Genomic DNA, 17,111 nt, shown 5'->3' with positions numbered 1-17,111 from the left:
GGGACAGTGTGTCGCAGGGGACGATGGGGGGACAGTGTGTCGCAGGGGACGATGGGGGGGACAGTGTGTCGCAGGGGACGATGGGAGGGGACAGTGTGTCGCAGGGACGATGGGGGGGACAGTGTGTCGCAGGGGACGATGGGGCGGGACAGTGTGTCGCAAGGGGACGATGGGGGGGACCAGCCTGTGTCGCAGGGGACGATGGGGGGGGGGGGACAGTGTGTCGCCGGGGACGATGGGGGGGACACAGTGTGGTCGCCGGGGACGAAGGGGGGGGGGGACAGCGTGCCGCCGGGGACAAGGGGGGGCTGGGTGCGCATCGCAGGGGTCGGGGGGGGGAAGAAGGCGTATCGCAGGGGTCGGGGGGGGGGGGGAAGAAGGCGTATCGCAGGGGTCGGGGGGGGGGGGGGGGGGGGGAGAAGAAGGCGTATCGCAGGGGTCGGGGGGGGGGGGGGGGGGGAGAAGAAGGCGTATCGCAGGGGTCGGGGGGGGGGGGGGGGGGAGAAGAAGGCGTATCGCAGGGGTCGGGGGGGGGGGGGGGGGGAAGAAGGCGTATCGCAGGGGTCGGGGGGGGGGGAAGAAGGCGTATCGCAGGGGTCGGGGGGGGGGGGAAGAAGGCGTATCGCAGGGGTCGGGGGGGGGGGAAGAAGGCGTATCGCAGGGGTCGGGGGGGGGGAAGAAGGCGTATCGCAGGGGTCGGGGGGGGGGGGAAGAAGGCGTATCGCAGGGGTCGGGGGGGGGGGAGAAGAAGGCGTATCGCAGGGTCGGGGGGGGGGAGAGGAAGGCGTATCGCAGGGTCGGGGGGGGGGAGAGGAAGGCGTATCGCAGGGACGGGGGGGGGAGAGGAAGGCGTATCGCAGGGTCGGGGGGGGGAGAGGAAGGCGTATCGCAGGGTCGGTGGGGGGAGAGGAAGGCGTATCGCAGGGTCGGGGGGGGGAAGAAGGCGTATCGCAGGGTCGGGGGGGGGGAGAAGAAGGCGTATCGCAGGGTCGGGGGGGGGAGAAGAAGGCGTATCGCAGGGGTCGGGGGGGGGGGGAAAGAAGGCGTATCGCAGGAGTCGGGGGTGGGGGGAAGAAGGCGTTTCGCAGGGGTCGGGGGGGGGGGGGGGGGAAAGAAGGCGTATCGCAGGAGCCAATAGGAGATGCAGCTTATCACAGAGGAGAAGAGGGGATACAGCATATCGCACGGGACGACAGTATCGCACAGACATCTATCTCTATATATATCCGGGGGTTGATATTTCTTATAGGATCCTTTCAGTCTTTTACCCTATATTTTGTTTTATGTGATACCATCTTTTGTTGTAGCTATAGGGGGCGCCATAGTTGAGGTTACACCCAGGTTATTCCCACTTATATAGTATGTGTATATATGTGTGTGTGTGTGTATGTATGTATGTATGTATATGTATATATATATATATATATATATATATATATATATATATATATATATATATTCAGATAAGAAACATGCATAGCATAAAAATGAATAAAGAATAAAATTTTTAAAATATATATATTTTTTTCTCATAAAGCCAACCAGTGTGCCTCCAGCTGTTGCACAACTACAACTCCTCCCAGACATCCGTGCCCAAACATCCAACATCAACAGCTGGAGGCACTCTGATTAGAAAGCACTATCTTATGTTATTTTACTAGGATAGGTCACCCTTTATTATTGGGGTGCTCTGGCTTTTGGGACCCCCCCCTTCCTCTGACTTTGAGAATGGAAGGGATACTCACATGGCCTTTTTTTTTTTTCCTTTTTCTTTGCCAGTCAGCCCCCATCTACCTTAATCTGCCCCTTAGCTACCTAACAGGGTTTCAGAGTATGAAAAAGTCAATCAGAAAATCAGCATCATGTACACTACAGTATAAAATCATAGGGAAGCTAATGGGAGTAATTTTGGGAGCAGAATTAGAGGGGTTTTCCAGTGTGCCATAATTTTGTTTGAATAAAGCTGGAGCAGGTGAGAGAAAGTAAGAAAAAAAAAAAAAGTTATACTTGCCTCACCCAGTCCCAGCACAAAGTGGGATGGCATTTTGCATGGGTAAGATATTCGCCCATTTAAAAGGGCCCTAAGGCTGGTTTCACATTATGGAATTTCCAAGCGAAATTCATCTTTAAAATCCCATTCCTGTCAATGGATTCCGATGCACGGCGCACATTATGGAATGTCAGCCACTAAAATTCTGCAGCCGAAAAAGCGATGTTGCTCATTCTATCAGCAGAATACATTGCCGTCTATGTGGACGGCAATATCTTCGTGCTCCTAGTACCGAATGATTTAGTCTCTGTTGTTCACCCTCGCAATCTCTGCCCAGAGAAATGTCAGTCTGAGCCCAGCCTAAGAATAAAGGGACTCGTACGCTGGGTAGTATCTTGTAGCTTGTTAATGTGGCAATACATTTTTAAAAGTTTTCGACCAAAGCCTCATGTGGGCAACAGCTATTCTTCCTCTTTCTCCCCATTCACATGCACGCTCATCTCAGCTGAGTATTCACTTGTTCAGAATGGGGGGAATAAGCTGCTTCCAGGCACCTGATGGCCGCTTGTGTCCCCTAAAAAGTTTTCCTACATTTAAAGTGATTCCCAACCAGGGATCCTCCAGCTTCTGCAAAACAACTCCCAGCATGCCCTGGGAGTTGTAGTTTTTGCAACAGCTGGAGGCACCCTGGTTAGGAAACACTTGAATAGGAGATAACCAGCTGTGCGCTGGGTCTCTTACGATCTTCATAAGGCTGGGTTCACATCACGTTTTTGCCATACTGTTTTCAATCTGTTTTTCTAAAGAAAACCGTATGTAAAAAACAAACAAACGAATGGAACAGTATGGGAAAAAGTAAACTGTATAGGTTTTTTTAAACAGTATACTGTTTTTGAAAAGTGCATACAGTTCCGTATGTTTTTATAAAAAAAAAAAAAAAAAAAAAATAAAACTTTTTTAAATATTGTCCATTTTTAATGGGAGGGGTCTTGGGTGGGGACTTTAGGATGCAAATGTGCAAAGTAAAAACCGTCTACGTTTTCCATGTGAGTTTTCCATTGATGTCAATGTTAAAAAAAAAAAAAAAAAAAAAAAAAAAAAACGTATGCGGTTGCAGTACAGTTTTAAATCGGTATTCAAAACCGTGGTTGACCACGATTTTGTCTCTGGTTTAATAACCGTACTGCAACTGCGTAAGTTTTTTTTTTTTTTAACATGGACATCAATGGGAAACGCGCATGTATCCGGTTCCATACGGGAAAACGTAGACGGTGTTTGTTACTTTGCACATGCGCATTTGCATTCTAAAGTCCCCACCCAAGACCCCTCCCATTAAAAATGGACAACAGTTTCAAAAACCTATGTTGTTTTTTTTCTATTAAAAACGGACGAAACAGTTTAAAAACGCATACGGTTTTACTTATTTCCATACTGTTTCATCCGTTTTTTGCCCATACGGAATTTATTTTGAAAAACTGATTGAAAACAGTATGGCATAAACGAAACAAAAAAAAATTAAAAATAAAGAACTTACTGTGGCGCATACAGAAGCTAATAAGTACTGGAAGGATTAAGATTTTTTTAATAGAAGTAATTTACAAATCTGTTTAACTTTCGGTCATCAGTTGATTTAAATAAACAAAATTCCCAGTGGGGTACCCCTATAATGATTTATTCTCTATATTGCTCTAGTCTAATGGGAGACTGGGGTTCCTGTTCTGAAAATTGTGTGGGGCCCCCAGCTCCTGTGGATAGGGGATAACTTTAAAAACCCCTTAAAATGCGAAAGGATCAGACTTTGAGACTATGCATGCTTGATCCATCTCTCTCCTGACATCATCCCTTGTCCCTTTTCTCTGCATTGCTCCCCTACTGGTCACCAGATAGCAATGCCCCATTCAAGTGGGGGGGGAGAACCCAATGCCATAAGGAGGCACCATATGGCGGCACATGACGTGCCTGTTGCTGGTGTTGCTTATGCTGTTTGACACTTATGACACAAAGTTCCTTAATAAATTAAGAATGCTAATGTCCTGTAATGTTTGTTTACGCATAGAACCGTTTTGGATTGCTATTTACTAGTCATTAGACGTGTAATGTGCCTGTTCTCGTCAGTGATGACACTCGCAGGTGCCTGTGTTTTTCCATACGTGTGTATCAGACAGGACGACTATTGTGTAGGTGGCTGCTTCTCTGTATAGTAAACCATGAGTCACACCATGAATGGCTGGATTGTGATGATGATTTATAGAGGATTCCAGGACCAGCAGGTAAAGTACGAGAGTCCCTGCATCTAAGGACTGAAAACATGACCTACTTTACGTTCTGCTCAGCTGCACCCTGCTTACGGAAATCTTTGTTGTAAAATGAGAATAAACACATCTGTCATTTACTTTCATTGGTTTGATCGATCTAGAGCAGTGTTTCCCAACCAGGGTGCCGTCCGGCTGTTGCAAAACTACAACTCCCAGCATGCCCGGGACAGCCAAAGGCCTGTCCGGGCATGCTGGGAGTTGTAGTTTTGCAACAGCTGGAGGCACCCTGGTTGGGAAACCCCACTGCGAGGTATAGGGGAATGGACAGAAGTCAGTAGTCTAACCTGTGTAGTGTTTCAACAGCCGGAATTGTCTAGAACAAGACACATATAGGTCTTATATACTATATAGTAAATATGACTATATACCTGTGTGTGTGTGTGTGTGTATATATGTTATGTATATTATATATTATATATATATATATATATTAGGGATGTAAGAAAAAAATCGATTATCGCGATTATCGCGATTTTTTGTTCCGCGATACTGAAATCGATTTTAAAATTCTGAGAATCGATTTTTTTTTTTTTATAAATTATTATAATTAACATTTACTGTATTTCACTCACTGAGTCACAGTCCTATTTGTCTCTTATTTTTTTTATAACACTTAAACTCCTGACCACTAGTTGGCAGTGTACCTGTTATCAGCTCTGTCCCACTCGCAGGCTGCTACCGCGAGACTACAGACTACAGAACAAACAGGAAGTGAGAACGTACGCACATCACAGGACAACTCTCGCGGGATCTTGTTCTTTCTCAGCTAGAATAAAGTTTTCCCAAGCTTTTTAATAGGGAATATCGCGATATATCGTGATATATCGCCAACATGACAGTATCGCAATATATTGCGATATTTCGAATCGCCACCCTGGTATCGCGATTCGAATCGAATCGCCAAATTATTGACGATTCACACCCCTAATAATATATATATATATATATATATATATATATAATTTTTTTTTTATTTTTTTTTGTGGCTTCAAGCCATATTAAAGTGCGGGTGCTCAGCCAGCGCAAACCTCGACCACAGGTACTGTAGAATCAAGTATCCAAAATGAAGCAACAATCAGCACTCCAGCAGTATGGAAAAGTGAGAGGTGGAATTTATTCACCCATCCATGAAAGTGCAACGTTTCAACCCTCTCAATGGGGTCTTTCTCAAGCATGCTATTGATGGGTTAAAGGGGTACTCCGGTGGAAAACTTTTTTTTTTTTTTTTTTTAAACAGAATTGTAAATTACTTCTATTAAAGCATCTTAATCCTTCCAGTACTTATTAGCTGCTGAATACTACAGAGGAAATTATTTTCTTTTTGTACCAGGGAGCTCTCTGCTGACATCTCTGTCCATTTTAGGAAACTGTCCAGAGCAGCATATGTTTGGTATGGGAATTTTCTCCTACTCTGGACAGTTCTTAAAATGGACAGAGATGTCCGCAGAGAGCACTGTGCTTGTGATGTCAGCAGAGAGTTCTGTGTTCCAAAGAGAAAATAATTTCCTCCTGTAGTATTCAACAGCTAATAAGTACTGGAAGGATTAAGATTTTTTTTTTTTAATATAAGTCATTTACAAATCTGTTTAACTTTCTGGCACCAGTTGATTTAAAAAAAATAAATAAAAAAGGGTGTTCCACCGGAGTACTCCTTTAATAAAAAATTTCCACCTTCACTTTTTCCAATACTGCTGGAGTGCCGCTTGTTGCTTCATTTTGGACATATATATATAACTTATTTATAGACCCAATATGTAGCCTTGATCCGACAGAGGTAATCGTGCAAAGAGAACCTCCGCGTAACATTTTAAATTCTGCTCCTGAACCCTGGAATACGTTCTCCCCACCTCATATAACTTCGCAGGTAGGACAGTGTTTCCCAACCAGGGGGCCTCCAGCCATTGCAAAACTACAATTCCTAGCATGCCCAAACAACCTTCGCTTCCTGAGTGTTGGTCGTCAATAAGAAAGAAAGAAAAAAAGTACTGCAATATCTTATTAAAGGAATTGTCCATCTTCCTGGCAATTTTTGCTTTGGTGGCTGATATTGAAATTTCTCCAAATATTTGGGGAGATCAAAACCCGTGAAAAGCAAAAGTGCTACTGTTGCCCATAGCAACCAATCATATTGCTTCTATTATTATTATTAAACATTTTTTAGCTATTTTTTTTTCCGTACACACAAAGCAGCCTAATATAAGCAATCATTTGATTGTTTATATAGATCAATGTAATGGGTGTGTAGTATTCAGACTGTATCAGAGTCTTGACATGAGACCTAACTAAGGCATCGGGCTGCCCTGACAACCCATTGGCATCTGTAATTACATCACTGAGGGGGCAATTCCACCACCAGTGACTCATCTAAAAACTTTACCATATCTGACGCTTGGCAATGCTTTATTTATGGTAAAATCTTTATCCTCTCCATCCCTGGGGGACATTTTTGCACTGTCCCGGTCCCGCCTCCTCAGCTTGATTGATGGCCCCGCTTTATCGCTCTGCTCCGTAAGCAGACAGAGCAGAGTATTAATGTTAAGTTGTCAATAAAGCTGAGGGGGCGGGACCACGGCTGAAGCGACGGGTCCCAGTAAGTATAATATTTAGTGCGTTTTATATTTCACTATAACCTTTCATAGAAACATCCAGGAAAAAAATGTAGGTAAAAATGCCACAAGAAACCATGTGTAAAACCACCCTTAAAGGGGAACTCTGGTGGAAAACTATTTTATTTTTTTATTTTTTTTTTTTAAATCAACTGGTGCCAGAAAGTTAAATGGATTTGTAAATTACTTCTATTTGAAGAGTAGCTCCCACCATCATTTTTTTTTTTATTTTTATTTTTTTATTTATATATTTTTTTTCTCTTCTGTCCCTGCCTATTGCCCATTTATCCCTAACCCCCTCCCTGCTGAATTTTTTTTTTTTTTTACTACATTAAAAATGGCTTTTTGTCTGCCTGGTAGTGTGCTCACTTACCAAACAGACTTCCCCAGCAGGTGCAACGTCATTGATGCCTGCTGGGGACGACCCTTCCGCCCTTAGTTCATCTATACAGGGTGCCTCCAGCTGTTTCACCACTACAACTCTCAGCTTGCCCTGACATCTATTGGCTGTCAGGGCATACTGGGAGTTGTACTGGTGAAAAAGCTGGAGGCACCCTGTGTTGAAAACAATATTTCTTTGTTACGGCTGCAACCCGCTACCCCGAACCCCACCACGCAACCCGCTCTATCAAACCACCCCCAGCCGCCGCCTCGCAACTGGCTCTATCCCCCTACCCCACCCCAAAAATAACTTACCGAAGTGCAGGACAGTCCTGAGGCAGCAGCAGCCAGGAGACGGGGCCGGCGTGTGAGGCCAGGGAGCCAATGCACGCATCCTCTGTGCTTTCAGTGCTCACTCCCGCCAGGCTGATTGGCTGACTGAATCAGGACCAATTGCCTGGCCGGCATCGGTCCCTAATTAAGTCGTGACGTCACTGCAGGCTGCAGCCGGCCACTAGGAGGGAGACCCCTAGTGGCCGGTTTTCAAATATAAAATAAGCTATTTTAATAAAAAAAAAATAATAATTTAAGTGTATTAGAGATATGTTGTAGTACATAAGTACTACAACATATCAAAAAAGAAAAAGGTTGACAGTGCCCATTTAAAAAAAATCTTAATCCTTCCAGTACTTATCAGCTGCTGTATACTACAGAGGAAGTTCTTTTCTTTTTGAATCTCCTTTCTGTCTGACCACAGTGCTGTCTGCTGATGCCTCTGTCCATGTCTGGAATTGTCCAGAGCGGGAGCAAATCCCCATAGCAAACCTCTCCTGCTCTGGACAGTTCCTGATATGGACAGAGGTGTCAGCAGAGAGCACTGTGGTAAGACAGAATGGAAAATCAAAAACAAAAGAACTTCCTGTGGAGCATGCAGCAGCTGATAAGTACTGGAAGGATTAAGGTTTTTATATAGAAGTAATTTCCAAATCTGTTTAAAGGGGTTCTCTGGTGCTTACACATCTTATCCCCTATCAAAAGGATAGGGGATAAGATGCCTGATCGCAAGAGTCCCGACGCTGGGGTCCCCCATGATCTTGCACGCGGCATCCCGTTTGTAATCAGTCCCCGGAGCATGTTCCCTCCGGGTCTGATTACGGGCGACCACAGGGCGGGCAGCGTTTGATGTCACGCCTGCGCCCCCGTGTGACGTCATGCTCCGCCCCTCAATGCAAGTCTATGGGTGGGGGCGTGACAGCTATCACACCCCCTCCCATAGACTTGCATTGAGAGGCGGAGCGTGACATCATGAGGGGGCGGAGCGTGACGTCACGGGGGCGCAGGCGTGACGTCCCACGCCGCCCGCCCTGTGGTCGCCCGTAATCAGTCTCCGGCGATCAGGCATCTTATCCCCTATCCTTTGGATAGGGGATAAGATGCGTAAGCACCGGAGAACCCCTTTAACTTTTTGGTTGAGTTATATATATATATATCTATATCTAATTTTTTTTAATTTTTTATCTCCACTGGAGTACCCCTTTAAACAGGGTATTCCAGCCCCTATAAATAGTTTCTGATCAGGGGCCCGTTCAGCAGATTGCGGGAGGACACCGTAGGGATTAAACACTTATCCCTTATCCTGTAGATAGAAATATGTTTTAGGGGCTCTGTAAGATGAGTTATTGAGAAATAAATTGCCCAGTTGTCATTCGTTGCCCCACTTGTGACCCCGGCCTGGATTGTGTGAATTCTCGGTCACATGCCGTCCACCGGACTCTGAAACAATATCTGCCATCCAAGTCTTATGCAATGCAGAGCGGTCATACTGCAGCTTGTACGCACTCCGCCGACCGGAGGTTGTATAGCATTAGCCTCCTTATGTAGGGCTTGGTTCATTCCCAAATCCATTAACCCCCTAGTTTATTTTATTACATTTCCTCTACCCACTGGGCGAACGCACCTCTGTGTGGTATATTGTAATGTAAGACTGATGTCTTGTTCTAGAGCAGTGTTTCCTAACCAGGGTGCCTCCAGCTGTTGCAAAACTACAACTCCCAGCATGCCCGGACAGCCAAAGGCTGTCCGGGCATGCTGGGAGTTGTAGTTTTGCAACAGCTGGAGGCACCCTGGTTAGGAAATACTGTTCTAGAGTGTAAAGTCATAAATGTAAAGGCAATCTTCATTTTCCAGCATTGCAGAGATTTCCTTTCTAATTTACCTATGCAGCATATGTAGCTTTTCTCCCCTTTCCTGTCAAGTTAAAGGGGTACTCCGGTGGAAAACTTATATTTTTTATTTATTTTTTAAATCAACTGGTGCCAGAAAGTTAAACAGATTTGTAAATTACTTCTATAAAAAAAAAATAATCTTAATCCTTCCAGTACTTATTAGCTGCTGAATACTACAGAGGAAATTATTTTCTCTTTGGAACACAGAGCTCTCTGCTGACATCACGAGCGCAGTGCTCTCTGCTGACATTTTAGGAACTGTCCAGAGCAGCATATGTTTGCTATGGGGATTTTCTCCTACTCTGGACTGGGGGGGGGGGGGGGGGGGGGTTGTGGTGGTTGACGGTTATATGGGAACATAGCCTTAGAGGAGGTTCATACCTACTATTTATCCTGCTCTTATTGGGAGCAGCAGTATACAGATAGAGCTGGTGTGAAGGTGTATAACTACAATATATCCTGATCCCATAGATATAGCAGCAGCAGTATACAGATAGAGCTGGTGGGGTATAACTACTATATATTCTGATCTCTTAAAGTTAAAGCAGTATACAGATCAGGGGTGTGGTAATTTTAATTAAAAAAACAAACTTGTCCACGGGACAAAAACGGAGCAAAATCTACTGTCCCTCATGACGATCCACTTGTCCGCGCCAATTTTCGCTTTTACACTCAAATGTTTTCCTCCTTGCCATATAATAGCCATAACTACCTACTATAATGATAACTTTTAATTATTCAATAACATTCTCCGAACCCAAAAAAAAATGTGTGTGTATATATATATATATATATATATATATATATATATATATATATTCGGTGAAGTGTAATTGTAATAGTTAAAGATAATTTAGCAAATTTGGTGGTTTTCTTTTCTACGCCATTTACCTTGTGGTCAGATAACATGTTGTTTTGATACGTTAGGCCGCCGTATTAGTGATACCAGATTTGTATAGTTTCCGTCATGTTTTACTAATTAAAAAAAATTCTGAACTTTTTCGATTATTTTTTTAATTGCCATTTTTTGACCCCTGTAGCTTTTTTATTTTTTTTATTAATTTTTTTCTGCATACCAGGCTGTATGAGGGCAATTTTTTTCAACATAATCTGTTTTTTTTTGTGTCGCTACCATTATGGTATTGATCTGACATTTTAATCGCCTTTTTAACTTTTATTTTATTTTTTTTCTGGAATATTATAAAAATTGCAATTATGTGGTTTTTTTTTCTTCTTACATTTACGTCTTTTACCGATACATAATGTTATATTTTAAGAGTTCGTACAATTACACACACAGTGATAATAAATGTTTATTTTTATTATGTTTACATGTTTTTATATAGGAAAAGGGGTGATTTGAACTTTTAACATGAAAGGGGTTAATGTGTGTCATAAACTTCTACAAAAATTTTTTTTATTTTTTTTTTATACACTTTATTAGACTTTTAGGAGGAATCATTAGATTCCTCATACAGATCAATAGAGTCCTATTCAGCCAGGCTCTATCAATGACAGAATGATAGATCTACGGACACCAGGGAAGCAGAGGTAAGCCTTCTGGCTACCTCTATAGTGGATCTGACTGACTAAACCCTACTGTATACCTACTATATATCCTGATGAAATAGAGATAGCAACAGCAGCAGTATACAGATAGAGCTGTAGGGGAGGGGTCTATAAGCTAGCAGTAGCATCAGGAAGTTGATGATTTCATCCTGTAGTTTACAGTAGTCTGCTGACCCAGGACCGACCACTACCTCTGACACATGAAACATTGTGATTTTCTGTGGGTGAGACTGGTGATCACATAACCCAGTTACAGTAAAGATGTAGTTGTGCTGGAGTGAAACAAAAGCACTCCGATCATGTTGCCTGAATGTAACTAAATTTATAAATGTTATTTTTTTTCATGCAAATTGGGAATGGCTTTAAAAAAAAAAATCCTTGCAGGGCAGTTTTAGTGCTCGTCTCCTCCGGTGTGTTAACCTTGACAGCTCTGTAGACCTTGGTTTCTATTTTTGGAATCTCTTGTGTTCCTTAATGCTATGAAGAATGCAGCCGCCAATGTGCGTGCAGCAAATCTGAAGAATTGGTGGGTGAAGTGAGACTAGTATAATCTACTGGATGGCAATGAAAATAAAAACATGCTGGACAAATGCTATATGGTTATGCGTAGTACGATAATTGTGATCAAGCCATAGTATGGCACCCGTAATAGTCTAGTGTTTCTCAACCAGGGTGCCTCCATCTGTTGCAAAACTACAACTGCCAGCATGCCCGGACAGCCTTCGGCTGTCCAGGCATGCTGGCAGTTGTAGTTTTGCAATAGTTGTAGGCACGTTGGTTGGGGACACTGCTCCACAGTATGGACGTCCTCTTGATTGAGTCTTGTTTGTTTTCTTTTTTTTTTACAGATTAGACGTAGGCGCCTGGCTCGGCTTGCTGGTGGGCCGTCTTCACAGCCCACGACTCCACTCACATCTCCGCAGAGAGAGAACCCACCTGGACCACCAGTAGCGGGACCGGCCCCCAGTGCGCCTAACCAGCTTGGCCTAAATGTTCAGGGGTTAACCCCAGCTACCTCACCCATAGGAGCATCAGGTACTTGTAACAAAGTAGTAAACAGCTTCTTTACTGATTAAAATGGGCACTGTCATTAAAAATAACTTTTGCTATTGCACTCCTTTATGGTAAATAAAAAAATCTTTCTAATGTACTTGTGTTTAAAAAAAGCTGCCACTAGGTGTCTCCCTACTTGTCCAGAGCACATTTTCCACCTGGAGTGCTGGTTTGCAGCCTTAGCCAATCATAGCTCATCTCGCACTGAACTGCTCTGGGCTGTGTGTAGCAGAGTGAGGGAGGAAGTTCTCCCCAGTATGGTTTCAGATGATGTCACGCCTGCAGGGGAACGCCCCTTCCCCATCTGTGAATCTGACTGACACTGAGCAGAAAATACAGAGCAATATCAAGGTAGAAAACTAAAAATAACAATAAAGACGGGGGTGGTTTATCATGATGAGGGCAGTGAACTGGGAGGATTTATAAAATTTAACAAGATCATTGCAGGTACTCTTTAAAGGAGTTCTCTAAGCTAAAACTTTTAACCCCCGTTGTGCCTGGGCTGTAAAACTATACATAATAAACTTTCACTTACCTGCCTACGATCCCCCGTTGTTCCGATATCGCCGTCCTGTTCTCCGGTCCCGGCCTCTTCCACTTCCTGCGGGTCGGTGACTTCACTCTGCGCTCAGCCTATCAGCGGCCGCAGCAATGTCCCGTCGCAGCTGCTGATAGGCTGAGCGCAGAGTGAAGACACCGACCCGCAGGAAGAGGAAGCTGACAGGGACCGGAGCACTGGCGGTGATATCGGAACAACGGGGGATCGTAGGCAGGTAAGTGAAAGTTTATTATGTATAGTTTTACATCCCGGGCACAGCGGGGGATAAGATTTCAGTTGGAGAACTCCTTTAATTTATGATTATGCATCCACATCACTGGACTAAGTCTACTACTATATATATATATATATATATATATATATATATATATATATAATATATATACACAAATCATTTCTTTATAGAGTTTGATGAACATTGTTATTGTGTATTCACACGTATAGTGTCTTGCACATATTTTGTATGCAGGTTTTGAAGCTGCAGATTTAATGCTGCAGAATTCAGTGTAAAGTAAATATGATGTAGGTAAAATAGGTTTAGTGAAATGTGCCTGGGCAGCACCAGTGTAAAGCATCTTTGTAAAGGCGTACATTTTTGAGCGTGTTTCATTGCATTTTTATTGCCGTTAACCCCCCTTCCCCATATACTTTATTTGGTTTTGTCAGAAACCTAAACTGAAGATGCCACAAAAAATGCCATAACCCAGAGAACACTTTGGCCCACACTTACTATGAGTTTTAGGGCACTTTGACACCTGAAAAGGGGTGTGACCTAGAATGAAAGAGGTCTGGTGTGAAAGTGCCCAAAAAGTATTTAAAACTCATAGTAAGTGTGGGCTAAAGTGTTCTCTGGGTTATGGCATTTTTTTTGTGGCATCTTTAGTTTAGGTTTCTACATGGTCTAAATGGAGCTTTGTGTGCCAGGATTATGCCATAAAGTCCTTCCACAGTTTAATTAAAATAATAATTGGTCTTAAAAGAGACTAAATGTTTATAGAATGCAACAGGTTTATCGTACAGCCTGAGATCTGGTGATAAATCTAGAGATAATCCGTAAATAGGTTCCTCTCAAGAAGGCGCTAGTACCCGGGGATAAAGGTGAAATTCTTTTATTTGCAACGCGTTTCGATCCCGAACCGGGATCTTTGATGCCTGACGAAGATCCCGGTTCGGGATCGAAACGCGTTGCAAATAAAAGAATTTCACCTTTATCCCCGGGTACCAGCGCCTTCTTGAGAGGAACCTATTTACGGATTATCTCTATTGCTACTTACCGGACTGACGAGCGTCTCACCGGGCTTGTTCCTCGTGGCAGCGGTTTCCCTTGATCCTCCATACACTGATGCTACTGCAGGTGTTGTGCTCTGAGCGCAACACCAAGGGGTAAGAACCCATCTTTATGTCAACTTTTATCATTGTTAAACGGTCCTCACTAGGGGCGCACCTCCTGTGTTTTTTTCGTTTGTATTACTGGTGATAAATCTGTCACATACATTTTTTTTTTTATATATTTTTTTTAATATATCTATTTTTTAACCCCTTAAAGGGGTAGTCCAGTGGTGAAAAACTTATCCCCTATCCTAAGGATAGGGGATAAGTTTGAGATTGCGGGGGGTCCGACCGCTGGGGCCCCCTGCGATCTCTCTGTACGGTGCCCTGGCTCTCCGGCCAGATATCCTTTAGATAGGGGATAAGATGTCTAGGGGCGGAGTACCCCTTTAACCCCTTAAGGACTTAGCCCTTTTTCACCTTAAGGACTCGGACGTTTTTTTGCAATTCTGACCACTGTCACTTTAAACATTAATATTCTACTTTAACATAGTGGTAACATTTTGTGGTAACTTGCATCCTTTCATGGTGAAAAATCCCAAAATTTGATGAAAAATTAAAAATTTTGCATTTTTCTAACTTTGAAGCTCTCTTTTTTATTTTTTATTTTTTTTTATTCACATATACAATATGTCTACTTGATCTTTGCATCATAAAATTGACGTGTTTTTACTTTTGGAAGACACCAGAGGGCTTCAAAGTTCAGCAGCAATTTTCCAATTTTTCACAAAATTTCCAAACTCACTATTTTTCAGGGACCAGTTCAGTTTTGAAGTGGATTTGAAAAGTCTTCATCTTAGAAATACCCCATTATAAAAACTACACCCCCCAAAATATTCAAAAGGACATTCAGTCAGCATTTTAACCCTTTAGGTGTTTCACAGGAATAGCAGTAAAGTGAAGGAGAAAATTCCCAATCTTCATTTTTTTTACACTCTCATGTTCTTGTAGACCCAATTTTTGAATTTTTACAAGGGGTAAAAGGAGAAAATGTATACTTATATTTGTAGCCCAATTTCTCTCGAGTAAGCACATACCTCATATGTCTATGTAAATTGTTCGGTGGGCGCAGTAGAGGGCTCAGAAGGGAAGGAGCGACAAGGGGATTTTGGAGAGCACGTTTTTCTGAACTGGTTTTTGGGGGGCATGTTGTATTTAGGAAGCCCCTATGGTGCCAGAACAGCAAAAAAAAAAACACATGGCATACCATTTTGGAAACTAGACCCCTTGAGGAACGTAACAAGGAATAAAGTGAGCCTTAATACCCCACAGGTGTTTCACGACTTTTGCATATGTAAATAAATAAATTTCACGAAAATGTGTTTCCCCCCAAATTTCACATTTTTGCAAGGGTTAATAGCAGAAAATACCCCCAAAATGTGTAACCCCATCTCTTCGGAGTATGGAGGTACCCCATAAGTTGGCCTGAAGGGCACTACGGGCGAACTACAATGCTCCTTCTACAAGAGAAGGAGTCATATTTGGCTTTTTGAGACCAAATTTTGCTCGGGGGGCATGTCTCATTTAGGAAGCCCCTATGGTGCCAGGACAGCAAAAAAAAAACACATGGCATACTATTTTGGAAACTAGACCCCTCGGTGAACGTAACAAGGGGTTAAGTGAACCTTTATACCCCACAGGTGTTTCACGACTTTTGCATATGTAAAAAAAATTTTTTTTTTACCTAAAATGCTTGTTTTCCCCAAAATTGAACATTTTTAAAAAGGGTTAAAGCAGAAAATACCCCTCAAAATTTGTAACACAATTTCTCCCGAGTACGGCGATACCCCATATGTGACCCTAAACTGTTGCCTTGAAATACGACAGGGCTCCAAAGTGAGAGCGCCATGCCCATTTGAGGCCTAAATTAGGGATTGCATAGGGGCGGACATAGGGGTATTCTACGCCAGTGATTCCCAAACGGGGTGCCTCCAGCTGTTGTAAAACTCCCAGCATGCTTGGACAGTCAACGGCTGTCCGGCAATACTGGGAGTTGTTGTTTTGCAACAGCTGGAGGCTTCGTTTTGGAAACAGTGGCGTACCAGACGTTTTTCATTTTTATTGGGGAGGGGAGGGGGGCTGTGTAGGGGTATGTGTATATGTAGTGTTTTTTTACTTTTCATTTTATTTTGTGTTAGTGTAGTGTAGTGTTTTTAGGGTACAGTCACACGGGCGGGGGGTTCACAGTAGTTTCTTGCTGGCAGTTTGAGCTGCGGCAGAAAATTTTCCTCAGCTCAAACTTGCAGCCGGATACTTACTGTAAACTTCCGCCCATGTGAGTGTACCCTGTACATTCACATTGGGGGGGGGGGAAACATCCAGCATGCGCTGACAGACTGTACATGCTGAGAGTTTTAGTTTCGCAACATCAGTGTTTCACAACCAGTGTGCCTCCAGCTGTTGCAAAGCTACAACTCCCAGCATATACGGTGCATGCTGGGAGTTGTAGTTTTCAACAGCTGGAGGCACACCGGTCGTGAAACACTGAGTTAGATAAAAAAAAACTCTGAGTTTCACAACCAGTGTGCCTTCAGCTGTTGCAAAACTACAACTCTCAGCAGTCACCGACAGCCAACGGGCATGCTGGGAGTTGTAGTTATGCAACCAGCAGATGCACCACTACAACTCCCAGCATGCACTTTAGCTGTTTGTGCAAGCTGGGAGTTGTAGTTATACAACAGCTGAAGGTACACTTTTCCATAGAAAAAATGTGCCTCCAGCTGTTGCAAAACCATAAGTCCCAGCATGCCCATAAGGGAATGCTGGGAGTTGTGGTGGTCTGCCTCCTGCTGTTGCATAACTACAGCTCCCAGCATGCCCTTTTTGCATGCTGGTAGCTGTTGCTAAGCAACAGCAGGAGGCTGTCACTCACCTCCTACTGCTGCTCCGGGCACAGGTCAGTCCCGCCGCCGCCGTCGCTCCTGGGGCCCCGATCCCAACAGGGACGCCGGGGATTGGGGTCCCCAGCTGCCGGGTCGTCTTCACGCACCCGCTCGCGTCCTCCGGAAGAGGGGCGGAGCGGGTTGGGGGAGTGACACCCGCAGCAGGTGCCCTGATTGGTCGGCCAGTAAACCGGTGCCACCT

The 17,111-nt window shown here is 43.7% G+C and overlaps 1 protein-coding gene across 4 annotated transcripts in view; it reads left to right on the top strand.

The window, feature by feature from the left end:
- The window catches only part of UBE4B (ubiquitination factor E4B), a 91,406-nt gene that overhangs the window by 9,415 nt on the left and 64,880 nt on the right, over nucleotides 1-17,111 (top strand). For all 4 annotated transcript variants that reach the window (XM_056543528.1, XM_056543529.1, XM_056543527.1 and 1 more), the window contains exon 2: nucleotides 11,935-12,121. Coding sequence is in view for 3 of the 4 variants with exons in the window: in XM_056543529.1 (XP_056399504.1) it covers nucleotides 11,935-12,121 (187 nt within the window). In the remaining variant the exon portion in view is untranslated. The remainder of the gene's footprint in view (nucleotides 1-11,934; nucleotides 12,122-17,111) is intronic.

This window comes from Hyla sarda, chromosome 10, assembly GCF_029499605.1.
Source record: "Hyla sarda isolate aHylSar1 chromosome 10, aHylSar1.hap1, whole genome shotgun sequence".
In the NCBI taxonomy this organism is placed as follows: domain Eukaryota; kingdom Metazoa; phylum Chordata; class Amphibia; order Anura; family Hylidae; genus Hyla; species Hyla sarda.
Note: the sequence above shows the minus strand (reverse complement) of the source record. Positions and strands in the feature narration are given on the sequence as shown.